Source organism: Vigna unguiculata, chromosome 2 (genome assembly GCF_004118075.2).
Source record: "Vigna unguiculata cultivar IT97K-499-35 chromosome 2, ASM411807v1, whole genome shotgun sequence".
Taxonomy (NCBI): Eukaryota; Viridiplantae; Streptophyta; class Magnoliopsida; order Fabales; family Fabaceae; genus Vigna; species Vigna unguiculata.
The window spans coordinates 18669656-18696922 of record NC_040280.1 but is presented as its reverse complement, the minus strand read 5'-3'; the positions used below and the strand labels follow the sequence as shown (position 1 = coordinate 18696922).

At 34.1% G+C, this 27267-nt stretch overlaps 1 protein-coding gene across 2 annotated transcripts; it reads left to right on the top strand.

Moving 5' to 3' along the window:
• Positions 1–568: 568 nt before the first annotated feature.
• LOC114173411 (serine/threonine-protein kinase dst2) lies at positions 569–22336 on the top strand. 2 transcript variants are annotated; one of them, XM_028057789.1, is made up of 18 exons: positions 569–1490; positions 1632–1720; positions 1813–1920; positions 2301–2408; positions 2605–2695; positions 8520–8572; positions 9495–9557; positions 12735–12779; positions 13649–13684; positions 14126–14181; positions 15000–15081; positions 19083–19211; positions 19661–19802; positions 20368–20491; positions 20696–20912; positions 21195–21395; positions 21486–21574; positions 21802–22336. In XM_028057789.1, exons 1-18 carry the CDS (start codon positions 716–718, stop codon positions 21899–21901), a joined length of 2508 nt encoding a protein of 835 aa, XP_027913590.1. In that variant the 5' UTR covers positions 569–715; the 3' UTR covers positions 21902–22336. The 2 variants fall into 2 exon arrangements, with proteins under 2 accessions (XP_027913590.1, XP_027913591.1); XM_028057790.1 differs by having other exon boundaries at positions 716–1490; positions 21489–21574.
• Positions 22337–27267: the final 4931 nt, after the last annotated feature.

Here is a 27267-nt window from a genome sequence, read left to right as displayed (position 1 = left end):
CATAAGATCACATCCTTTAACTTAAAGCATCTAAAAAAAATGTCATTTGTATGATTAGGAAAGCCATGACATTGATAGCCATTAAAGTAAAATATTATGTTTTCAAAACTCATCCAAACATTTTAAACCTTATAGCATGAAATTGTGTTCATTAAAAGAGAAGAAGGAAAAAGTATGAGTGAACTTTCATTTTTGTTAACCCTAATCATATTTTGGATTCTAAAATGCATTTCGAATTGCACAATTTAAAAATACATTACAAATTATAATTTTTCAGATTATATTGTTGAACATTATAAATAAAATAATGATTAAATATACAATTTAAAAATATTTTGCAAATTATCGGATTATAATTATTAAATATACAATTTGAAAGCCTTTTTCAAGTTATGGGATTATATAATCTAAAATATAATACTGAATTTTTTAAGTTTTGGATGAATTGATTTTTAATGTTATACTGTACTAAACAATTTAGAAATATTACGAAACAAACAATTCAAACTTTTTTCCGTAAAAGGTGCATGAATGAAAAAAAAGTGACGGGGTTGCAGTAAGTAAAAATCAAAGAGAGAGAGAGAGAGCCCAAATACAGCAGACCCAACAAAAGGCCAGTAAACATCGTAGGCATTCTCCGTCAGCGGTGGTGGCAAGTTGAGTGAAAAGGATTGATTCCTTTTTTCACTCTGTTATACCCTCTCGGAGTGGAAAAATGGATCGGAGTTCTTTCCGGTCGGGAATGCGAAAATCCCATTCTAAACCCGACATTTACTCAACCTTCGTGGTTCACGACGACGAAGGCGATGACGACGACGGCGTAGAGACTAACCGCCGGCGGAAATCCGGCGGCGCGCAGCCGCGTGAGGATCCTTACGCGACCATGGTGTACAAAGACAACGGCCGCGACGACGACGACGACGACGAATATTCCTCTCTCCCTCCGCTACTCAAGCGCCTCCCCAAGGACTTCGGCGGCGGAGCGCCGCTGGACTACGATGACGATGATGACGATGCTGGCGACTTTGGCACCATGATCGTGAAGAGCGACCGTAGACGGAACAGCGATCGCCCTTCTTCCAGCTTGGCTTCGCCGCCGTGGAAGTCTCGGAGTTCGTCTCAGGCGAGTCCTCTGAATAGATTCGGCGAAGGGGAAGACGACGGCGATGAGGAAGAGGACAGCGGAGGATTCTCGACGTTCGTCGTTCGTTCGACGGTGAAGTCTGTCGAAAGAGAGGTTGTAAGCGGAACAGTTGTACGACGGTCCTCCGGCAGCAGCGGCGGCGTCGGTTCGACGATGGAGAGAGCGGTGGCGAGCATGCAGGGGATGGGAGATTTTGGATTCGGAAAGCAGAGGAAGGGAAGTGGATCTTCGCTGAACGACGAAGGAAGGCATCACTCGATAACGACGAAGGTTTCGACGAGTTCGATTCCTGAAAGTATTACCAGAGAGGACCCTACGATTAAATACGAATTGCTCAATGAACTTGGTAGAGCCATTCGAGTTCAATCTTTCAATTTTCATTCATTTCTTACTTTGCTGAGTCCATTCTTTTAATTTTTCATTCGTGTTGTACTTTTCTCGCATTGCGAATTATTGTGGTGTTTGTGTTGGGGATGATGGAATGCAGGGAAGGGGTCCTATGGAGCTGTTTACAAAGCAAGGGATTTGAAAACCTCGGAGATGGTTGCTATCAAAGTGATATCGTTATCCGAAGGGGTGAGTTTAGGTTGCTTTATGTCTAGATAATATGGTGTTTTTATTAGACTAAGTTTGAACTGTTGAGAATGACTTTTTGGATGGTTATTAAGGAGGAGGGGTATGAGGAAATCCGTGGTGAGATTGAAATGTTACAACAATGTAATCATCCTAATGTTGTCCGTTATCTTGGAAGCTATCAAGGAGAAGAGTATCTTTGGGTAAGAAGTCATTTTATAACCTTAGCTTGTGGTTCATATAACACTGTCTTTGTGAAACACGTTATATTTAGAGTATTCTTGTGACTTTGGTTTAATGGTGACATATTTTTGTTTGTTTGGCCTTCCTTGGCGTTATGGTGGTGATTGGCTAATTTTTACTCTAAACGGATGCCTTTGACAAAAAATGAAGAGAGATTGGCAAGATTGTTCTTTTTGGCTTTTGTTTGCTCTTCGTTCTCTCCCTAGGGCCCCCTTCTTAATTTCTAATTCTTATCTATTGTCTTTCTCTATGCTTTTGTATAAATTTGCTTGATTCTAGTTACGAGTTTGATTTTGCTTGTTAAAATGCGTTTTCTGAATTCTGATTAAGTTTTTGGCAGATAGTGATGGAATACTGTGGTGGTGGTAGTGTTGCTGATTTAATGGGTGTGACTGACGAGTCATTGGATGAGGGTCAAATAGCATATATCTGTAGGGAAGCACTGAAGGTATAGCTGATGGGCTTCGTTAGCACTGATTGTTTGACTTCTACGAAGGTTTTCAATTTTAAGTATAGTTAATTGATTTTGATAGAATTTAGAGAGCAAACTACTTCAATAGATTTGTTTGAACCAAGTTTTCTGCTGTGTCTGTATGTTATTTTTGTTTAGTTTAGCCCCTAATAGTTTACCTAATTATGTGTAGGGTCTTGATTATCTGCACTCAATTTTTAAAGTCCATAGAGACATCAAAGGTGGGAATATCTTATTAACTGAGCAGGGGGATGTCAAGCTAGGTGAGTACAAATGTTATATGATGATTGTCATATTGTTTCTTTGCAAATGAGAACTATAATAGTAATATGCCTTAGAGGAGTTGATTATTTCGTTCTTACCCTCTCAAATAAATGTCAAATTCATTTACTAAATTTGTGTAATAATTTTTTGCCTTGAATGCTTAGTTAGCAAGTAGCTATGATGTTTTAATTTATGTAATTGAGATGTTGTATTAGAACAACTACTCTAAATTGTTATAATCTACCACTTGTAAGCTATTATGATATGAAAAAGTGATTGCATGGTAGACAATTCCATTCTAAATAATGATTTCTGCAACTACAATGTGATCAAGTAGTTGGGTCCTCTTTATGGTCATAGTCAACCCATGCTTTATATAGTTAAAATTATCAATGGAATGTTCTCCAATTCATCACGTGGTGTACAATTAGAACTTCTTTTCTGTTTTGAGCAAATGCACTTGTTAAACTCAAGGGAAGAGAGAGACATTGAGCTGAAATAGTGTTTTTGAGACAACATGGGGACTTCATTTATATTGAGAAAAAGGAATCAACACAATAGGGGAGATTTGATATCCTCTAATATCAAAGATATGATACTGGAATAAATAAAAACGTTCCTAATAATACGTATATAATCTAGATATTTTATATTATATAGGATAAACTCCTTATTTCCATAGTTATAACACTCCCCCTCAAATTGAATAGTATAAGTTGTGGGTGCCAAGGTTGATGCAAATATAATCGACCCTCGATTCTTTTAAGAGACTTTGGGGAATATGTCAACCAACTGTTCATTATAGTTGACAAATCTAGTAATGTCTCTAGACTCCAGTTTTTATGTTTGATCCTCTCATGAAGGGTAGGATTAGAGGAAATATAGGATAAACTTCTTATTTCTATAACTATACACTTCCCCTCAAGTTGGATCGTATAAAGTCGTATGTGTCCAGGTTGATGCAAATATAATCTATCCTCGATCCTCTTAGAGACTTTGGTAAATATGTCAACCAACGGTTCATTAGAGTTGACAAGTCTACTGATGTCTCTAGACTCCACTCTTTCTCTTATGAAATAACAATCTATCTCAATATGTTTGTTCTTCTCATGAATAGCAAGATTAAAGGCAATGTATAAGTTGCGTAGTTGTCATATACATGGTGCATTTTGGAACTTTCTTCAAATTTGAGCTCCATGAGGAGTTGTTTTAGATATATGAGCTCACGAGTGACTAATGTCATTGCCCTACATTTTGCTTTTCTCTTGATCTTGCCATAACATTTTTTCTTACTTTTCCACATTATTAAATTACCTTCAACAAACAAACAATACCTTGAAGTGGAGCATCTATCGCTTTGTGACCGTACCTAATCAATGTAAAAATATACTAATTAATTTGAGTATTTTCCTTATGATCATAATGAGGCCTTTTTCAAAGCCTTCGTGATGGTATTGACAATGAGAGTTTAAAAATTGACTTACTATGCTTAATGTAAAGACAATGTTGGGATGAGTCACAATGTTACGGGTACAGGTACCTTTTCTAGTAGCATTGGGCCAATCAATTTTAAAAGAGATCGGATCTGGTACAGGAGATGGTGTTGGGGAGGATAAAAAACATGGCCTTTACTACATTATTATCTGTTAATGATGGATCGTATACCGGAATATCAATAGGTTGTGAATGACATTAATAGCCTTAAGTAGTGTAGTAGAAGCATCTCAAGTTCTAGAAGAGTCATCTAGTGGTGATAAAGGAAGATTGACTGACGTGGGTAAGGGACTAAATATATTGTCATTAGGGGGACTCACTCACAATTCAAATTAAACAAATGTTTTGGATTTTGCATCATCTACAATTTTGTCAACCTGAGATGTCTTAATTGTGCATGAATTGTCATTAGGGAGATTGTTGATGCGCATATTGAATATGGAGAGATATTAAAGGCCATGTGATGCATGTTCAACGCTAACCGCCTATCCTGATATTTGAACCTGACAAGTAACATTTCCTTTTAGGGAAGGTTAGGATAATATCATAAGATTGAGTGAGTTAGGTATTGGTAGTGCCTATCCATGTTGTCTTAAAGAACCCATGTTGTCTTAGAAACACATGGTTTCAAAGCCTATTAGTGCCTATCCTATTGAGGTTTGTGGGGCTTATCAACTTGCTATTAGATCCTCCTCCATTCCCATGCTTGAGATGTTAAGTTTACGAAGGGTGTGTATTAGAGATTCCACATCAACTAAAAATATTACCAAATATATAGTATATAAGTGGAAGCAAATATCATCATACAAATAGGTTGTGTGAGTTTGAGTTAGGTTTAAAGTTTACTTCCTTAGTACTATTGTTAATATCTTCTAATTGGTGCATGACCATGCCCATGCCTGCATCACTATTGGGTGTTTAGAAGGAGAATCTAGCATTTTATATAAAAATTAATACATTCTTCCACTGTGTGTTTCAAACATTGAAAATGATTGATGACATATGGATTTTCATATTTTAATATTCCTTTCTAGATGAAGTTTAGAGTTACAAACATCTCTAATCTGAATATTTTGTACTGTATTCTTTGCCAATTCGTACATGCAAATATATTGAATATATTTTTGGATCTAAAAACACATGTACTAAAATTTTTATTTATAAAAATTAGTAATGGATAATTAAAATATCCTAATGACATTATTCTTAATTTTCCTTTCAGTATAGCTGTTAGAATCATTTTTTTCACCCTATGGTTTCTTCCTTTCTTCATTTATTGAAAATTAGATTTCCTATCTAAGGCATTGATATTCTTGGACTTTAACAACTGGCAGTTAAGACTCTTATTATGGTGGTATATACTCTTGTAATTCACAAGTGGCTAGAGTTAGATCTATATTCAACTTTTGCACTGCACAGGGCAACAACATTTTGTTTCTTGCGCTTCTTACAGGCAATATTTCATAATGAATACATAATATCCTATAGTGTATCTTCTTATAGCTGGACAACCAGCTCAATTTGCATCACAATACCCTATAATTTGAGTACTTATTGTGTTGTCATACGACATTCTAGTTTCACCTTTGGCCAACATCAACTTTGGATTTGGATCTATGGGACTATATACATGTTGGCAATTTGCCAACCTTGTCTTATGTGGAATGTCAAGAACATACTTTATTTTTGTAAAGTAACAACACCTTCCTTTAATTGAGCTACTTCAATAGCATAAAGTATTTCAGAAAACCTAGATCTTTAATATGAAAATGGCTTAATAAGTGCTCCTTTAGTTGAGATCTTAGTGGTATCATTTTCTGTAAGAACTGTATCATCAACATAGACCATAGATAAAACACACTTCCCAAGAGTAGTATGGCAATAAACTAAATGATGTGCCTCACTTCATTTTAATCCAAAAACCAGCATAGTATGATTGAACTTACCAAACCAAGCTACTGGTCATTCATACCAAAGAGAGAGTGACATAATTTACACACTAGACTAGATTTCCCTAGAGTAACAAATTCAGGAGGTTCTCCATGTAGCTTTTCTCCTCAAGATCACCGTGAAGGAAATCACTTTTAATGTCAAGTTGGTGAAGTGACCAATGGTGAATAACAACCATTGGAAGAAAAAGCTTACCTGTGCTGATTTTGGTCATGAGAGAGAAAGTATCATCGTAGGTCCAACTTTGATAATAAATCCACTTATGACGAGCAATCTTCTTTTTAGAGGGAAGAGGGAAAAGCTCCAAGGTGCTATTTCGAGCAAGAACCAACATTTCATGAATCATGGCTTATCATCATCTATGATGATAAAGTGCCTCATGTATAGTTTTAGGAATAAGTGTAGACAAAGAATAAACAAAAGAATATGATGATGGCATACAATAATTCAAACAATTATTAATAGAATATAGAGTCATGTAAAGAGTTGTTGGAGAAGGATCCATGGCATGTGAAGCTGATGGATTAGAATTTGGGAAGAGTGGATCTGTATCTGACGTTGGTGTGTAAGGAAAGGTGGTTGGCAATGGTAGATTGGTTTTCATTAGGGTTGGAGGCAAAAGGTGTTGGAATCAGTAGAGGGCCAAAGGTTGGAACAAGTAGAAATTGTTGCATGGAAATAGGAGTTCCCATGGGGGACGAGAAAAAAAGTGTTCTAAAAAAATGTGACATTAACTGAAATACAATATGTTTTGGTAGTTGGAAAATGTCATTTATATCCTTTTCGAAGGCAGTAATATCCTAGAAAAACACAATTAATAGCCTTTGCAGAGAGTTTGTCTAAACTAGAGAGACAATGTTAACAAAAGAAGTACAACCAAACACTCTTGGAGACATGGAATAAAGGATCATTTGGAAAAATAATGGAGTGAGGAATTGATTTTCAAGAGAGGAGGAAGGCATTCTATTTATTAAAAAACAAATGAAAAGTCCAATCTCCCCAATGATGTAAAAGAACATTTATATTTAACACTATAGAGCATGCAATTTCATTTAAATGTCTACTTTCCCACTCCGAAATTTCATTTTGTTGTGGCTTGTGAGGACAAGTGGATTGATGTAAAATACCCTCTGAGGATAAGGAGGAAAGCTAAAAATATCTTAAGCCAAAAGGCCTGACATTGCTAGGTCCCACGTATATGTATTAATGATAAAAATTATGTATAAATAATATATATATATATATATATATATATACTTTTTTTGTTTGTTTTGGAAATAATGAGAAAATATTAGTGTTGGATTGGGTTGGGTTGTATGACCCAACTCCTTTGTCAAATGGAGGAAAAGAGTGTTTGCGTTGAGAAATGTTTGGCCCAAGGAGAATAAGAAAGAAATAGATAGCATTAGGGTTGTCTTCTCTTAGGTGCCTTCATTTTCCAAGGGTGCTGCTGCCTCTTCATTTTCGCAATGGGTGGCATTGCATTGCTAACTAAACAATTCATGGAAATCGGAGTAAGTCAGAGCATGAACTTGTATGCATCTCTTCCAACTCAGTTCTGCAATAAAACGAAGTAGATTAGGGTTTTTTCAACTTGGGTCATGCATGCCCCCACCTGTTTCTAAGTGAGACTGAAATTTGGTTTAACCCACAATTCGGGTTGTGATTCTTGTTAGAATCGTGATTCATGCAACTCTAAGTGGGAGACAAATGATATAACACCGATTTGGGAGCACAAACGAGTTTTCCTATGATTTCTATTGTGGGGGTTGCGAATTTTATCATAATGTGCAATAATTACTACCATCTTTATATATCTGTCTATTTGAAAGAGTACAAGTGAAAGGTATACCCTATAACACTCAACCCTCAGGCTAGGTGCATACACTGAAGAATCTTCTTTGTCTAAGCTGTACAATACAATAAATTTCATAATTTTACTAGTTATACTCAATTAGTTAGTTAGTGATAACTTCTGAGGTGTGTTGAGGCACTCGGGGGACCCAGCCCCAAAGCTAGTTATTAGGAGAGAGGGGGAGGGGGGAAGGGACAAACACTTTAATACTACATCAAACATTCCATACTACACAACTAGGTAGAACTTAAACACCCATAGTACCTAAGTTTCTATCATAAGCATTGCCCTTTAGAGTTATCTTTCACTGAGAAGCTAGCTACTAAGGGGGAAGAATCAAGTACTTAAATGTTCCACCTGGCATCCCATACTTTTCAATGTGAGACTTAATCACCCACAATGCTGAAGTTCGGCTAGGTTTCTCACTCCTTTTTGTTTGTAATCAGTTTTTTGGAAATACAATTTACCTTTCCATCTCTAGAGTTTTTGCTCAATTGTATTTTAACTCTAGGTTTCTTGAGCAGGGGATTTTGGTGTTGCTGCGCAGCTTACAAGGACCATGTCAAAGCGGAATACGGTAGTTGATGCGATAACTTATTATTTTTAGTTATTGTGATTTGTACTTTTGTTATTATTTACTTGATTACTTTATTTTTTCCCCCATATAGAATAGAAATGCTAATTGTTACTGATTTCAATCCCTATGATTTAGGGAATCTTGATTTGCATGTTATGTATATAAATTAAGTGGGCTGATAGTTTTTACTTTCAAGCAATTCACAATAAAAGCAGTTTCAACTATCAGAATGTTATTCTGTCTTATTAATGAAGGGAGGAGGAGGAGTAAGAACATGGTTTTGAATCCTTACATGACGGAGTTATAGCTAGATGCAAGATTATTATTTTTTTAATAAATTGCAAGGGGTCATGAATAATGTATTTTGATTTACATCACATTATTTCAGTTTTGGAACAATGTTAAATAGGTGGGTGTCATTAAGTGGCTTATTAAGTATGTTATTTCTACCAAATTGCATCCTAAAAGGAGTTGGAAATGGTTCTATTATGTTCATTGCATGAATATCCTTCTAGTGGGATTGACTTTGAATCCAACTACACATATTTTGAATTAAATTTATTCTATCATTTCTTTACTCAGATTTTTGGGGCACTTGTTTCTGATTAACTTGCACTACTGTGGGGGTATTGAAATCCCCGCCTGCCACTTGTTGTGGCTACAAACACAGTTGTTTTTAGTCCCATTGTAGTTACTTGAGAGTGATATGAGCTTATAATTATATCCAAAGTATTTGCCCAAAAACTTTGGCTTCGGTGAGGTGAGGTGTTGTTTACCTTATACATGCTCTTGAGAATTCTTGGAAATGACACGCACTCACATTCTAAAGAAGTTGATTTAGATTAAGGCCTCCTGCTTCTTAAATGGACATCTGATTCATTCTTCCTATCTTATAAGATTTTTTATTTTCCATTTAATATAGTTCATTGGAACTCCTCATTGGATGGCTCCAGAAGTTATCCAGGAAAGTCGCTATGATGGAAAGGTATTGTATTTTTCTAAAATTGTGAACCTTGTTTACTTGGTTGCATTATTTTTTTATTTCACTGTACTGGATCTCCTCCATGCTTTATATCCATCTGCCCTTCCTTTTCTTCTGTAGATTGTTCTTAGGTTAAGGATTTAGGCGAAAAAGTTGCACACTACATTGCCAGAAAACATCATTTAAATGTATCTTTAAATTTGGACAAATAAAAATGAATTTGGTACTGGTGGGTTTCAAAATTCATCTTCCATGCTACCGCATGAAGCTCCTTCAAAATGAATGTCCGACCCTTATGTTTTGTATGTTTGATAATCATTCCTTATGTTTTGTATGTTTGATAATCATTGAATGAAGTGGATGAAGGAATTTTATTGAACTGGAAACTACAATATTTTTCATATGTTAGTGGTTTAAATAATCAGAAACAGGAATACATAAGGTTTTTATTGGAGGTAAGTGATGTTGAAGTATAGGAGGTAATTATTATATATGAATATAATAATTGGAGTTCATCACTGTTTTAAAATTTTTGGAATAATAAAGTCTACTAGTTAGTAGGACTAGAGTAGGGAGTTGTGTGTTGGGTTATCTCTACTTACTATACCTAGTTTTGTATGTAGCAGTCTAGGACGTCCCTTGACCTTCCATCTTCATATTGTATCAACTCTTTATCAATATAAATAGAAGATCATGCATGAGAAGGGTCCTTCAAGCCCTTTAAACATATATTTTCTCTCTGTTTTAATCTTAAGTAAAATATTAGTCTTAAAAGCTTTTTCAAAATATTGCTGATTGTAGTGTGGGGGCAGTGATATACTTGTTAACAAATCTCTTAAAAGACGATGTTAGTTTATCATGTTAGAGTGTATACTTAGTTATATTTTGTATATACTTTGTTTGAGATCTATAATCTATTACTAATAGCTATATCTTTTGTTGCAAGCGGTTACCTTTAAATACTTTTGTAAGCTACTTATTCAGTAGTGAAGAATGAATACATTTCAATTTATTATAAAATCATCAAGTTCCTTTCACATGGTATCTAGAGCCAAATTTTGACGTTCCTCTTCTCAAGTTCTAGGGTTCCTCTTAGCAAGTTCCTCATTGCAAGTTTCTTTTCACGTTGTCTTCACTTTGCATTGTCTTCTTTGCAACGTCTTGTTTTGTTTCCATGGCAATTGCTTTGCAGTCATTTCCAACCTCCATTGATGAAAAGATTGATGACATGAATTTTCTCCATTACCAATAACATGTTGAACTGATAATAAAATTGCATAAGATATAGTGATTTGTCATGAATCACGTAGTTCCACCATGTTATCTCGTTTAAGATGATCATACCCTTGATCAAATTAATTTGAAGTATGAAGCATGGGGAGGTGAAAACCAAATGTTACTTGTTTGACTATAAATCCATTTTCTCTAAGTCAGTTTTGTGTCAAGTTCTTGGGTCGAGTCACTCCTATGGGCTTTGGGAGAAGTTCATGAATATTTGGTCTTTAAATAAAATCTCACATGATTCAATGCATAATGCGATGCGTACAGGTCGCTTGATTCCGAATCAATGGAAGAGTATTCTTAGAAAATAGACTTTAAGCTTAGCTCAACTTCACAAAATCACCTTGTAAGTTGAAGTTTGCACCCAATTATGTACTACAATTTGCTCATGTTGAGGATTGGACATCTCGAATGTTGGACTAAATATTTGTATGTGATTTGATAGGATAGGTCCTAGATAAGTTCTGATATAGTCTTAGAAATTGGACTTTAATCCATGTTTAACCTCATAAAATTGACTTGTAAGGTGAAGTTCACACCTAGTTGTATACTACAATTTGGTCATATTTCTAGTTGATATGAAATCTCTAACAAGTATTTTGTAAAGATTAAAAGTTTTGTTGATTAGCTAGCTGGTGTTGGAGTTATGGTCTGTAATGAAGAATATGTTGATGCAATTCTTGGAGGACTTTTGTCTAATTATGCACCAATTGTTTCAGTTACTGAAAGCAAAAAGTGTACACGGTCCATTGCTGAAATACGAAGCTTAAGATTATGAAAGGAATGAAGTCCATTAACACCAATAATTCCTTGAAAAAGAACTTTATTTTTCCCTTGATATTTGACAAGACAAGATGAAATTCTAGGAAAGCTAAATTATCTTTGGCAAATTGGCGAACACTCAACAAGTTTTTAGGAATAGAAGGAACATATAACAAATTATTTAGTTTAACACCATAAAGAGGAACATATAACATGAGGTAACACAAATAAAGAGGAACCAACACCATAAATACTTTAACTTTCACCATTGCCTATGAATATTTGATCTGGACCATCTAAATGAGTAAGTTGTTTGATATGTTTTGGTTCATGAGTCAGTCACATGAAAGCTTGCACTAGAATCTGGTATCCAAGAAGCATTTCAAGTTTCTTGAGAATTTGGGTTTGGCTGAGCAGTGTTTGCAGACTTAGTATTAGGATTAACCCAAGAATGAGGTTTTAAAGGATGTAGCAGAATAAGTAATATATTGTTGTATAGCTGGATCAATGAAGTACATTGACTTATGAGGCGGATAAGAAATATCATATCTAAAATGACAGTCATTTGCTGTGTGCCAAACTTAGGCAGATCTAACATTGAGAATTAACAAATTTACAATCATTGCCTGAACTGGAAGCACAATGAGTGACTCCACCACTAGAGGCACCGCGATTAGTGAACCCACCACAATTACCACCATCAATGCAACAATACTAGCCAAAGTAGTCTTCAGTATAGTTCATTGAGGATATACCAAACCTTGCATCTCATTAACATATCAAACAAGAAATGTTTCATGACCATAATGATTTCAAGGCATGTGAATTGTTTATTTGCTCAAGTTGAATATAAAGTTAATGGAGAGAATTAAGATCAAGAATTTAACATAAAAAATTTCAGTATAATTGACTGTGATTTATCTAGTATATGTTTTAAACAATTTAAATAAGAAAAAAACGAGGCCCTTTATGTTATTTTAGAATCAGAAGTATTTTGCTTCAGTACTGTTCCCAATGTGTTGTTAATCAGAGTCTAAAAAAAAATGCATATTGCCAATATAATGTTTACATTATATGATTAAATTATTGGACTCACCCATATTTTGATGTGGTTACATTTATTTAAATGATTTTCAGGTTGATGTTTGGGCTCTTGGCGTGTCTGCTATTGAAATGGCTGAGGTATATCCAGTGCTTGTGTTTTTATTCTAGATCTTCCAAGTAAATTGTTATTTTATCCAATGTGGGTTACCTTTTTTCTTTCTCTTTTTATGCTTCCACCAAGGTATTGTCAATTTAACACTTTCTGAGGTGATTTTAGCCGATAAAGGGGTCTTAGATTTTCTGGGTTTGGTCTTGACCCAACCTCATAAAGCTATCTTGTAAGGGGAAGTTTTCATTTAACTTGATATTTTTAGCCATCTCACTAGTAGATGTGAAACTAGACTACAACCCTTGAGATTGTCGTTTAGGCCCATCCTAAAGTGACTGCAACTAAGGTGGGCTAGGCCTGACTGCAATTAAGGTGTCCAACATTCCCCTTCATGTCCAGGACTTTAAGCCTGGAGCATGGCAAATGCAGGTGGCCCAATAATGGATCTAGGATAGGCTTTTGTACCATCTTAGATTTTTGGGTTTGCTTCCCACTTCTATATTCTATTTTAGCCATATCACTAGATGATTTGAGACTGAGATTAAACCACCACCAGGAGATTGCAATTAAGACAACCTCCAAAGAGGTCACAACTAAGGCGGGTGAGGGGTGGCTTTAATTAAGGCGGCTTTGCCAACAGGTAAAGTTTAAGCCCAACACACTTCTGGATAAACAATGTTCTGGGTATCTTCCATGAAGTTCAAGTTTATAGGTTTTATGAAGAAATTTCTTATCTTTACATGGGTTGGTCATTATTTGTGGGCTGTTATTTACAGTTTCAGATATTGCAATTGGATAAAAATCTTCATATTAGATATTTTTTATCCTGATGTTGCATTAGAAAAATAACTCATTGCCATGCTTAGTGATGCTCAAAGTCTGTTACCACAATTTTCAGGGTGTTCCTCCAAGATCTGACGTACATCCAATGAGGGTTAGTAACTTCATACATATTTGTATTGACTGTTGTTTAATTGATAACATATGATCTATTTTTCCCCTGCCTCCTTCTCATAAGTAATATTCAACTGGTAATATATGTTGATCTTCTTAAAATGTTTGGATTATTTGTCGTTTGATCTACTGTTTCATGTTTTTCAGTTAGTTAGGATAAATTTTAATATTTGAATGGGTTAATTTGGAAGGAGAAACATAAGATTAGCTAGATAAATAGAAGAGTAATTGAATAGGTGAGTTTATGGATATCATAATATTGGATAGCTGTATGGTGAGATTTACTCCTTTTTTATTTAATAATAAACACTTTGTTATTTTATGATTTATTTGGCATTTTTGAAGGTATATTTTTTTCTCTCTCTTTTCTTTGAGGGGGTTCAGTGTATAATAATGTTTTTTTTTTCTTTTATAATTGTAGGTTTTATTCATGATATCAATTGAACCAGCTCCGATGCTTGAGGATAAAGAAAAATGGTTTGTTTCTATAGTCTGTTGTCATCCAAGCTGTAAATTTACAAATTTTTTAGTAAGTGAGCTTGAAGAGTCACCTGTTGATGATCTAGAAAGAATTATAGTTTAGATAATCCTAATGATCTTTTTCCATGTGCTATATATTATGTTTTATGTTGCGCTCATTTTATAATTTTGTAAAGCCAGTAGTGTGTAATTGCATGCTGCAATTCTTCTACTATACAATTTTTGCCTTTGATACTTTATTTTTATCGAGATGATGTTGAATGGAGAAACCACATGTAAATTTGAAAGTATAACTTTCTATCTTGAAATGTATATTTAGCTAGGTTCTATCTCCTATTAGTTGTATATCTATTCTACATACTATAAAGTCTTGTATTGGCTAGAAACTCATCTATTAACCTACACAAACGAAGTTGCATACATTATTTGTTCCTTCCCACTTCCTAGTTTATGAATATAGCACATCCATTCAAATGGTAATTCACTGTCGTGTTGAAGTTTAATAATACAAAGGTTGGTGCATTTAAGGAGACGGGACTTGATGTACCCAAAATTCATCGTGATCTCTTCGCTTGATCTTAATGAGATTTCTTTTCTTAACCCAGAAAAAAATAGTGCTTGGTTGGTGCTTTCATTGTCTAATGGTAATAAATGCAACATAAACTACCCTGTTAATATTTTCCATCTAGGAGTGACTCCAAAATCCTATTTTCATGTTCATGGTGCCAATGTGATATCTTGGTGTATGAGATAGTGTCTCTAATTAGTGATGATACCTTTATGTGATAATGATTTGAATTTGAATTTCTCTTTAGGTCTCTGTATTTCCATGATTTTGTTGCGAAGTGCCTAACTAAAGAACCTCGGCTCCGCCCTACTGCATCTGAGATGTTGAAGGTATGCTTAGTAATATTGTTTCTAATCAAATTTAATTACTATTATTGGGAGTTGTAAGTTTTTGTTTTAAGTTATCCTTATATGTTAAATAGTTGAAGGAAAATATAACAAGAGTGACAGACAAAGAAGAGATGAAATCCAGTAGTCTCATCTCAATATATTTGGTTCTGTCATGAAAGGTTAGATTAGAGACAATGTGTAATGCTTCCTAGGTGTCACATGTAAGGTGCAGTTAGGAGCTTTCTTCAAATTTAAGTTCTTTGAGAAGTTGTTTTAGCCATATCAGCTCACGAGTGACTATTGTCATTGCCCAATATTTTGTTTCTGCTCTTAAATTACCTCCAAGAACACAGTAGATTGAGTGGATCATCCATTTTTTTCAGAATACCCAATAATTTTAGTAGTTCCTTTATCTTCATAAACGAGGTCTTGTCTAGACGCATTCTTAATATTAATATATACTTAGGCATTCATGCGACTGCATTTAATGCTCTTGACAAAGAGAGTTCAAAAATTGACTTGAAATAAATTGCTATCTCTAGAAAGAGGAGGGTGTTTGAATAGCATTTTTAAGACCTTTTGGAAAATTTTCACAAGCTTGATAAAGTAGGCACTGACGGGGGACGTCTAAAGATTTGAATTAGTTCACAATCTTTTCTCAAAAAAGTAGGAGCTTACTCTGTGTAGACTTCTGTAGGAAGATCATCAAATGAATGCATTTTTATGTTAGGCTGAAACATAGTCTGGTAGTGAATAGTTGCAAGGCAAAATACAGATCAAATAAATGTCATTTTGGCAATAGGAGATAAAGTGTCAGTATAATCTTGACCATGAACTTGGGTTTCCTATGCAACCAACCAAGATTTATATAGCAATCAATGTTACCATAGGTTTTGTTTTAAGTGTATAAGACCACAAGTACCCATCAATTGATTTGCTAGCTGGAAGAGGAGCCAATTTCCAAGTACCACTGCTTTGAAAGACGAGACCAGATCTAGTATGAGAGATAGTGTCGTGGAAGGATCGGACATGACCTGCACCATATTGTTGTCTGTTGAAGATAGGTCTCGTCTGGAATTTCAATCCGTGAATGACGTTAGTGTACCTGAAGAGGTGCTGGAGAAACATCTTGGGTTATGGCATAGTCATCTGATAGTGATGAAGGAAGATTGGCACTGGTAGGAAACTGATTACATATGTTGTCATTAGAAGGAACATGTGTATAGTATGAACAAACAAACTCGATAAAAGGAGACAGTAGCAGACACAATACCTATGAAGATCAGGAGAGAAACATCATTACCCTTTCAGAGAATGATGATATCCCACAGACATTTGAGCGACCGAGGAGATTGTGAAAAAGGATAGTGTGGTAAAATGGTGGCATTCAATTAATGATAACATGTTGTAAGGACAACGTCCTCCCAGAAATGGTGAGAAAGATGACTTTGAAGAAGTGTTTGATATACAATGTCAGTAATTGCAGTTGGGTGCTCCATTTTGTTGAGCAGTATGTGGACACAAGGTTAGGTGAAGAGTTCCACTAGATGCCACAAACTGCTGGAATTAATGAGAAAAATGTTCACAAGCATCATCATTACGAAAAACACATTGATATACCAAATTGTGTTTTTGGTTTCATTAAAAAGGTTTGAAATATAGAAAACACTTCTAGTTGATTTTTCATTAACCAAATCAAAATACATCTAGAATAATGATTGGGTAATAAAATGGTAAATACCCCAAATATCAGAGTAAACTAAAAAAAAGGATGTGAAACTTGTTTATTGAGACCGTTAGGAAAGGACAGGTGAATATGTTTTTCTAACTCACAATTCAAAAGTAGACAAATATTTTAGACTTGGAACCATCTTTTGCAATTTTGTCAACCTGAGATGAACTATTTATGTATGAATCATCATCAGAGAGAGCAACGATACACATACTGATGCTAAGGTCATGTGACTCATATCCGATGCTGATTGTTTGACTTGATATTTGATCTTTCAAGTTAATATTACTATTATAGAAAGTGAAGATAATATAATGGGATTGGATTAGTTGGCTAACAAACAATAAATTGAAGGGGGCACGTATGGAAATAAAGAACAAAATCAATTGTAAACGGAGAGGGGTTGGGTAGTACCAATGAGTTGCACTAGAATCATAAACCCAAAGAAAAAGGAAGGGAGATTAAGAGAAACAAGCATGTGAATGATCAGTGTGACTCAACGAGAAGTAGTATTACTAGTGGTTTGGTGTCACACACCATTTGGTAAAGTCTTCATATATTGCACACATTTTGTCATTGGTAAAAAGGGCACGCGTCTTACTCCAAAGTGGTGCACATGTCTCATGAGAACCAAAAATAGGTTTGGACAAAAAGTAGGTTTGTGTCAGGATAAATAGTGGATTTAAGAACTCTACATAGTTGGGCCCAAGTGGAATTTTTAGACTCTTCCATCTTCTCAATACTAATAATATGGTTAGAAAAGATGGAAGAATCTGTTCTGGAGGTATATTTGGTCTTCAAAGACATTTTTTTTCTTGACATTTGGAAAACAGATAAAAATAAAATAGCCGATGGAGAGGGGAAAGTAGATTGGACCACTAAACAAACTCTAGTGGAGCCACCACCTGGGTGAAGTTTGGTCGGCAGACAGGTGCCACTGCACACCAATCAGAGTTGTGGCTGGAGTGGGAGACAAGTCGCATCATAGGGCCCATGGATGGGTGGTTTGCATCGGCATATGGATGATTGGACAGATTGGTGCGGTGCGATCCCAATCAGGTGTGTCAATGAAAACACTGGTGGTCGGCAGAAACTTTGCTGAAAATCTTGTCATAGGAAGCACCAGAACAGTGAACAATAACTTGGGGAGTAAGGTTTGCCAAGAAAAAAAAGTCATCTAGAGACAGTGGGTCCTTCAGACCAACATGTTCTAAAAAGGGCTCTAGATGTCATGTTAGACTATAGGAAAGAGAGAGACATCGAGATGAAGCCATATTTTGAGACAACATGGATGCTTTATTTATATTTAGAGAAAATAATTAATACAATAAATAGAGGATATTTGATATCCTCTAATGATAAAAATATGATACAGGAATAAATAGAAATGTTCCAAATAATATTTAATCTAGATATTCTTGATTATATAGGATTTGCTTCATATTTCTATAATTATAAACCTGCACAAAATTTTGAGAAAAGTTTGTCATCTAATATTTCAGTTAGTTAAAAAGGTGCACGAGGTTAGCCCTATAAGTGGAGAGCCTAATTTCAAGATTTGAACTTCTGACCATCACAGGGGTTGCATCTCATGTTGCACCAGGGCTCAACTGTCAAATACAGATGTCAATTTATCCTTGTCTTATACTTATATTTAATTATTTAGTTATGCTCAAACTTACTACAATTAGATATTGGTATCATGTTAGACCTGCAGTTTTTAAGTTCCCGTGATTTGAGTTATATGTAAATTTATTATACATATAATCCTCATCTGATTGATCAAGATCCACTAATTAAGATGTAAGTTACTGATATTTTTCTTAACTGATTTTTTTTTTCTCTTCCCAATTTTTTTTCTCAATATGATATTGTTTTTTACTTTCACCTATTAAATCAGAGTGTTAAACTTGATTCTTGTTATGACTTGAAAGATAATAAACATAATGTGAATGATTATATAAGGTGTTTCAAAATTCAAAATTAACACAGCATAAAGTAATAAGTAAAATAGTAATGAATTCTAAGGAAGTCTGGTTAGCTAGAATTACTAAATTAATTCTTTTAGTGATGGCTAATCAAACGCGTTAGCTTTATTTTTGTTTTGGCTGCTTCTTATAATAATAGGTGACTAGAAAACTCCAGACATATGCTTCCATTTGTCCTCAAACCAATTTGATTTGCTACTATCTGATTTGCAATGGCATATTTAAACTTTTTTCAATGCTGTATTTTCCATCAAGTGAAAGTTATTTTCTATTGTGTGTAGCACAAATTCTTTGAAAAGTGGAAAACTGGATCTGCTGCAATGTTGCCAAAATTAGAGAAGGCAAGGGAAATCAGGGCTTCAATGGCTTTGCAGGCGCAAACACTTGCTCCAGCAGAATCAGAAGATCAGGTATGACAAAAACTCCCTCCCTCTTATGCACATCTATGCATCTTGTTCCATCTACCTTCTACATTGTAAAACTCAATAATGAAAGTAATTTCCATGTGAAACTCAAGTTCTTAATCTGAAGTACCCCATGTTGGTCTCAGAGATTGAGGAATTATTCTTTTTCTGATAATGCATGCATGTTATATATATATATATATATATATATATATATATATATATATATATATATATATATATATATATATATATATATATATATATATATATATATATATATACACACACACACACACACATATACGTACATACACTGGAGGCAAATTCCATAACTTGCGGGTTTCATATCAGAGAAAAAAGCACTCGTAAGTATCCTTGATTTAGGGGATACAATCTGTTATGGAATATTTGCTAAAATAACTAACATGTTCTTGTTTTCGTTCTTTTTCCAGTTAGTTTCAAAACCAAATGATGAATATGGAGACACTGTTCCATCCAAACCTCATAACATTGGTGTTGAGGGGGCTGCTAATCTGTCATCACATGGCACTGTGAGGAAGCTACGTGAGGTGGAAGATATAGACATGAGTGAAGGTCTGTGATTCTTGCATCTTGTTTGTGAATTGGAAATTTTTTCTCAATTTTTATCATCTGATGTTAGAATGTTTGCTGTGCATGCGTATTTGTATGTATGAGAATCTCCTGGAAGTCAACTACTATGTAATATATATGTTTCTTTAACGATGTCTGAATGTTATCTTACTTCTTGTATAGTACCTCTTCCAACTGAACAATTGTATACAGTTTTTCCTTGGATGTTGTGCTTCCTATGGTTTATAATTGTTTGGTCTTGACATATTGCTTGGAATATTGATTGGGAGGGAAATTCGGAAATGGTTTTAAATGTTCTCTTTGCTTGAAAAGACAATGAAAAGAAAAGGTATGGTATGGTGAGAAAGAAAAATGTAGAAACAAAGAGTTCACAATTTTATCTGTTTCTAACTTCGCCTACCATTTTCTTCCTTCAATCCATATAAAGGGTTATCTAATTTATTTCTTTTCTAAAATGTACAGTTCTTAAATTTTGGAAAATGGAAGAAGACCTTGTTTTTGTTTTATTTAGGGGTTGAATATTATGATTTATGTGGATTATTGGCAGGCAACTTTGGCACTGTTATAGTCCATGCTGATGAGTTTCATCAGAAGACTACACAATATGCTGATTCTGCAGTTTCCGACTCTGCTGTACCCAGTGGCACAGGAGGCAGATTGGCTAACTCTGGGTACTTTCCTGTCTGTTTACCTTCACTACCTATATTTTTTAAGAAAGCAGTTTTCTTTTATTCTCTCACTCTGATTTTCAAACTGTCTTAGCTTTGCAAATTTGTGAATTGTACGTCATTTTCAAATTATAGACTGTCCCTCTCTTTTCCTTTTCATTTTGCATGTCTTAACGTAGTTTGCTTTCTTTTGGGATAATCTTTTAGGATTGAGAATCAGAAAGTTGACTTGACGAAGACCACCTCCTTAAGAGAATCTAGTGCTACCACCAATACTATTCGATCATCTATACCTTATGCTAGTGATTCAACTGAGCAGACCCTCAAAATCAAAGGTAGTTATCGAGCACCAGCTGGAATGGGTAGTAGTGATATATTCAGGGGTGAAACCGGCAGCCGTAAAGCATTTGCTTTACAAGATAAGGTATTTTTGTGATTTGATTTGCGCATGGGATGTCAAATCCTATTCTGAAAGGGATATCACCCTCTTTGAGCAAAATTTGATGTTTTTAGTTATTAGAGTTGTTGCCTCTAGCTTCTTTAAGAAGTATGTCTTCCTTCATCCTTTGTTTGGCAGATTTCTAGCCCATTTCGTTTCTTGAATTAATTGTCCCATTAATTAAGTGTATATGTTGTCCGTTATGAATGTCTTGTGTGATTGCAGTGTCAGACTTACCTTTTTACTTCAATTTCTGTGCCAATGCAGCTCTGGTCGATTTATGCTGCTGGTAATACTGTGCCTATCCCATTCTTAAGGGCAACAGATATATCACCTATTGCTCTCTTGTCAGACAACGTACTTGGTGGCCTGCAACAGGATACTGCTGGAACCGGAACAGTGGAAGCACTGCAAGAGCTTTTCAGTGGTGATGGACAGTCCAAGAAGGGCCGCAGAGCACTAAATGAGGTAACTGTGTGTGGTGCAAATTTGCGCATGTATATGTGCAGTGCAGTACACTTGTTATGGCCATTTATGTTGGTTTTCCAATTGATGCAGCAGATGCCTCTTCCTCCAAGCATTTACCAAAGGTTGACATCAAGTTCTACACTTATGAATTTGGCACAGGCTTTAGCTTACCATAAGATGTATGTCTCTTAAACTTTTGATCAGCAAAACTTTTACCATTTCTACGTGAACAAAATTACATTCATGTATTCAAATGCGTAAATAGGAGAGCTTCACCAGATTTCACCAATGGGCGTGTCAATTAAGCAAACAATTTTAGGGCTCGTGATATCCTGATGCAGTGATTCCTTTCAGCTCCTCCTATGTTGATGTTAATTATTCTGTACCTAATTGTTTTGCTTGTTAGGTGTTACGAGGATATGCCACTGCAAGAGCTGCAAGCGACCCAGGAGCAGCGGACTATTCAAAATCTCTCTGACACACTTCGAACCATACTTCGGTTGTAGGTAGGTACAATATCTTCTTGCGACTATTTTCGTCCCCAAACATTACTGGCCTCAAAGATCATCATTCTTCTTTTGTCGTATCATTGATATATATATATAAATTCATGCTAATCAATGGCAGATAAGCCGCAGCTGCCTTTTATTTATTATACATATTTTTTAGGTGTATGATTGTGTAACTAGTACCCCTAAAGTTTTGCCGGTTTCTTTCTCTCTTTTCTTAGTTTTGTTAAGTAAACCCTAGAAGAATAGGGTTTTGTAAGTTGCCACATATTTGTATGTAAATAGTGTATGCATGTCTTTCAACTAACATTGTTGCATCTGTGCACGTTGTAGTCATTAGTAGTGGGAGTTTTAAAGGAATGTAAGAATTTTTTGTACCATATTTCAACTATAATATGAATGGATGGATGAATTAGTTTCATTCACTGGTTACATATTGTTTCATAAATCAGTATTTTGAGAGATCTCTGTTCAAGTTTACGTGCGGACCTTTTATTTGTCAGGTGAATGGGGATTTGTTAAAAAAAACCCTAAAACTTTTGTAAGCTTGTTGATAATCTTCTCATAAGAGAACCTTTGACCTGTTTAAGCTTTCTTTTTTTTCTTAATGAAGTCGGGTTAAAGCCATTTACACTTTTAAAGACTTTCAGAGGTCTCAGAATATTATTAGTATACAATATAATCTAAAATCCAGAAGGTCGGTCTACGAAGACAATTGTTTAGAACAGTTAAGATTTCTCACTTTCAGCTGGTTTTGTAGAAAAAATTTGAAAATAATCAGTGTTTCAGATAGGTGTTGAAATTTACTAATCTTTTTTAAAAGAAAAATTGTTTTCATTTAGTTTCAAGTGCACTTTTGTAATTTATTATTCATAATCGGATTGCATCTTCTGCAATAAATGCAATTCCGGGAAAGTTTAGAAAGGTTTATGATGCATTACTGAACAACTTGGTGTGAGGAATTGTTTTGGATTTTGTTTTCGCTTACACGTTTTGTACAACAAATTATATAAAACATCGTTGAAATATGTAATTCAAAATAATGTAAAACATCATATAATTTCGAGATATATATATTCTGAAAAATGTGTTTTCTGCAGTAACTACTCCAGAATGTTACTTACACTGTTATATTAAAACACCGTTGCATTGCAGTTGCAGATATATCTCCACACTCGTTTGAATTTTACATAGAAGTTTTACATAGCGTGTGTTTCGATGCGTTTTTCCCAGGAAGAACTGTTCTAAAATAACTGAAAATTGAAGTAAATTTTTATATAAATTAATAGTAAAGTCTTTTATTTAAAAAGAAAAAAAAAACTCGTCCAGTCAAGTATGTAAATAGGCTGGAAGCAAAATAGTAAGGTTTAAAAATTATACCTACAAAATTTGGGAAGTAAGGAAAACTTTCAATAATTAATTGTATGTATTAATTTTGTAGTAATCTTATTTAAACAACTATTTTGAAATACATACATAGACTTGTGTATGTGTGTTTTTATTAGTGAATATGAAATATTTCAAAAAAAAAACTGTCTCCCGAAATAACTTGTTTACAATTAGTTTGTTTTACAGCCCTGTGTATAACAAACCCAATGGTAAACATGTCGTTCTTTATGAATTAAAAGCAAAAATAAAATGAAAAAAAAAGGTAAAAGAATGATAAACTTATTCAGTACTTTTACTTTTAGTGGGCATTCTAAGTTTTAAACAATCGTAATTTATTTTTAACAATTTAAAAGGACATTTCTATATTTTACTTATTTTTCTTATTTTTTGGACACAACATGAATTCTATTTGTAAGTACTTATAGATGTTTTATACTTTTTAATTTAAAAAAAAAAATTAAAAAAATCAAAATATAAACTTACATAAAACAAATAATCGTTTAAGTACATCTCAAATCAAATTATTTATTTTAATACAAATAAATTTGGTGTGTGTATTTTAGCCACACTCTAATAGGTTTTAGTCGTAATTGTGGTTAGGGATGACAATTAGAGCGGGGATGAATTTTGCTATCTCATATCCATTTTATATAAAAAATTAATCCTATTTTCTTACTCAAATCAGACGGGTATTAAATTTTTGTCACATTAATGGATATATTCTTTACTCATACTTGTACTCGTTTTTTTAATATTAATTAATTAATTTTTTATAAAATATTAAAAAATTATGATAAAGGAAATTTGATATTATCAAATATTTAATATTAAAAGGGTTGTTTCTTCGATATATCAAATATTTAGAAATAAATTATAATTATATATATTTTAAATTAGAATATCAAATAAAAGTTCAGGAGAACCAAAACATTTATTAAATTTGCAAGCATTAAGCATTAATGGAATTTAATTGATAAGTTTTAAAAATATTTTAAAACAAATATAAAAGGAAAATAAATATTTAAATTAAAATATATTTTAAATGTCTCTTTACTTTAAATTTTTAAATTAAAATGAATCTTTGTTTTATATACAATTATAATAAATCAAAATTACACACAGAACAAATATTAAATTAATAATAATAAAATGTTAACATAGGTCTTGTATCTTTCGAACTTCAATATATCTTAGATGGTGATAAATAAGGTTAAATGTTTATATTATAGTAAATAAGTTTATTTATACAATTATAGTGACAAAATTATAGTATGATTGATAATGAGTTAGAAAATAAAAAATAAGTATATAAAATATATCAAAATAATATTCTACATGATAAAAATAAACAACAAATAAAAATATTAAAAAATTATTACATGTCAAATGTATAATTAATGGTATGATAAGATGAAAAATACTTTAGAGATCTAAGTAAACTTTTTCAAATATCAACATAGTCAATGATAAATAACGAAATTTTTTTTAGCGAAACAAAAAAGTTCTTCAAATGAAAAAAAAATAATAGTAATAGAGTAAAGAAGATGTTTTTTTTTATATTACATAGTAAATGAAAGATTTATTCTATTAAATTAAATTGAAAGTGTTAAATATTCTCATGTGAAAGAAAAATATACAATAAATATAAATATTTAAAAAATATAAATATTCAAATGTGAGACATAAAAAAAATATTTAATTGATATACATCATAAAAAACTTCCGTATATCTAATACATAAATTGTTCTTTTTCTCACATTATTTGAATCCATCTGTTGAGAGTATATATAATTCTATTATGATTAGTTACTGTAGTTTGTTATTACATCTTCAGTTACGCTAGTTTAGCTCCAAGCTTGCCTATATTAACCTTGTGTTTGGATTGAGCATTTCAACAATGCTTAGAAATTGAAATGTTTTGTATTTGAATTGCTTACAATTAAATCTCCTTCATTTTTTAAATAACTTTTTTGGATAAAGAAATTAAAATACCTTACATTTCAATTTCTTGTTTAGAAAAAACAATTGAATTTCTTGTGAGATAAAATTTGGGTCATTGGGTCCATCGACTCGTTTATGTTATCGAGCTAGTTCGACACATCTTGGTCGTCGGGCCCGCTCAGACGATGTGGGTTGTCGGGCTTGACCGACCTGCTTAAGTTGTCAAGCTTGCACGACCTGTATGTGTCATCAGGTTACCCGGTCCATCTGGCTAATCAAGCCCGCCTGACCCATCTGGGTTGTTAGGCCTGCTCGACCCGTTTGTGTCGTCAAGTCGATCTGATCCGTCTGGATCGTATGGCTAGCCCAGCCTGTCATGGTTGTGGGGTTTGCCGGGTCCGTTTGGGATTGAGTCTAGAGTGTGAGGTTGTGTGAGAAGAATTTCAAATTTCACTTTTTTTTAGGGTATTTGAATTTCTTCTAATTTAGCTAATTGAAATACTTCAAAAAAATGCATGCATTTTAAATGCTTTTTAATTTCTCTATCCAAACAAAGCATTTCATTACAAAGAATTTCAAATTCTCCAAATAAATGAATCACCCTCTTGAATTGCCTCATCCAAACACACTATAAGGCTTTCTCTCTCTGTATCTTTTCATTCAATATACCATGCAACGTTCTGTTTCTTTCTCTTTCTCATAATAACATGGTATCCAGAGCTTGATTTTTTTTCTTCATCATGACTTCCGCAAGCACTACCCAATCTGAAACTGCCTCCATACCTTCTTCTTCCTTCTCCCTCCATTTCTTCCCCTCCACCCTTAGCATCAAGTTAGATGATGAAAATTTTCTGGTTTGGGAGCATCAAATCCTGGCAACCATTTACAATTTGCAATTCTTCCATTTTCTTGATGGCACTCCAGCTCCACCAAAGTTATTGACGCAAAGTGCAGCAAAATCCTCCATCGTCAATCCTACATATGTTCACCATCAATAACAAGATAACCTCATTATAGCGTGGCTATTGGGATCAATGTCTGATCATATGTTAACAAAAATGGTAGGTTTACGTACGTCGGCCGCTATTTGGAAAAAATTAACGATATACTTCGCAAGTCAATCCAGAGCGCGTGTGAAAAAGTTGAAGCTTCAACTAAAAGCATCCAAGAAAGATCGTTCCATATCTACAAACATTCTTGATATCAAGAAGATCGTAGATTCGTTAGCCGCCATCAGATCTCCTCTTTCTAACGCTGATCATATTGAAGCCATCCTTGATGGATTGCCGGATGATTATGATGGGTTCATTACATCAATTCTCTCCCGCATAGAACCATACACTGTTGAAGAAATAGAAACATTGCTTCTTGCGCATGAAGAACGCTTAGAGAAACACAAACAAGCTGATAATGTCTTTCAGGTCCATGCCACCACATCTTCTTGGCATTCTTCCACTCGTGGCAGGTTTCAAGATCGTGCTGGTCGACAACGATCGCGTCCAACATCTTCTGTTCGTGGAGGCCGAAGCTTCAAGAACAACTCCTCCCAATCCACAACTTCTTCATAGCATCAGAATTCAAATATGCGTCTTCAATGTCAACTATGCATGAAATATGGGCACACCGTAGCTTCGTGTTGGCATCGCTTTGATCAAGATTTTCAACCGCCCATTCAATTACATAACTCTCAGGTTTCTCCTTCCAATATTGATAATTGTGATCAATTGTCTTCTATCTCTACTATGCCTGAAACTCTTTGGTACCCTGATAGTGGGGCTTCACATCACATAACAAGTGACTATTCAAACTTCACATCTAAAACCAACTACAATGGATCTGAACATGTTAAACTTGGCAATGGATCAAGTTTAGCTATTACTCATGTTGGATCTGCAAATCTTTCTTCTCTATCAAATTCATCTAGTTTTGCCTTGCATAATCTTTTATGTGTTCCAAACATCACAAAAAATCTTTTGAGTGTTTCTCAATTTGCCAAAGATAATTGTGTTTATTTTGAATTTTTTCCTTCTCA

Excerpts from the sequence above, each read along its gene's own strand:
- LOC114173411 (XM_028057789.1), top strand. The coding sequence starts at position 716 with ATGGATCGGAGTTCTTTCCGGTCGGGAATGCGAAAATCCCATTCTAAA. Across the intron at positions 1,491-1,631 it reads CGAATTGCTCAATGAACTTG|GGAAGGGGTCCTATGGAGCT; the intron begins GTAGAGCCATTC and ends GATGGAATGCAG. Across the intron at positions 19,803-20,367 it reads AGATATAGACATGAGTGAAG|GCAACTTTGGCACTGTTATA; the intron begins GTCTGTGATTCT and ends GATTATTGGCAG.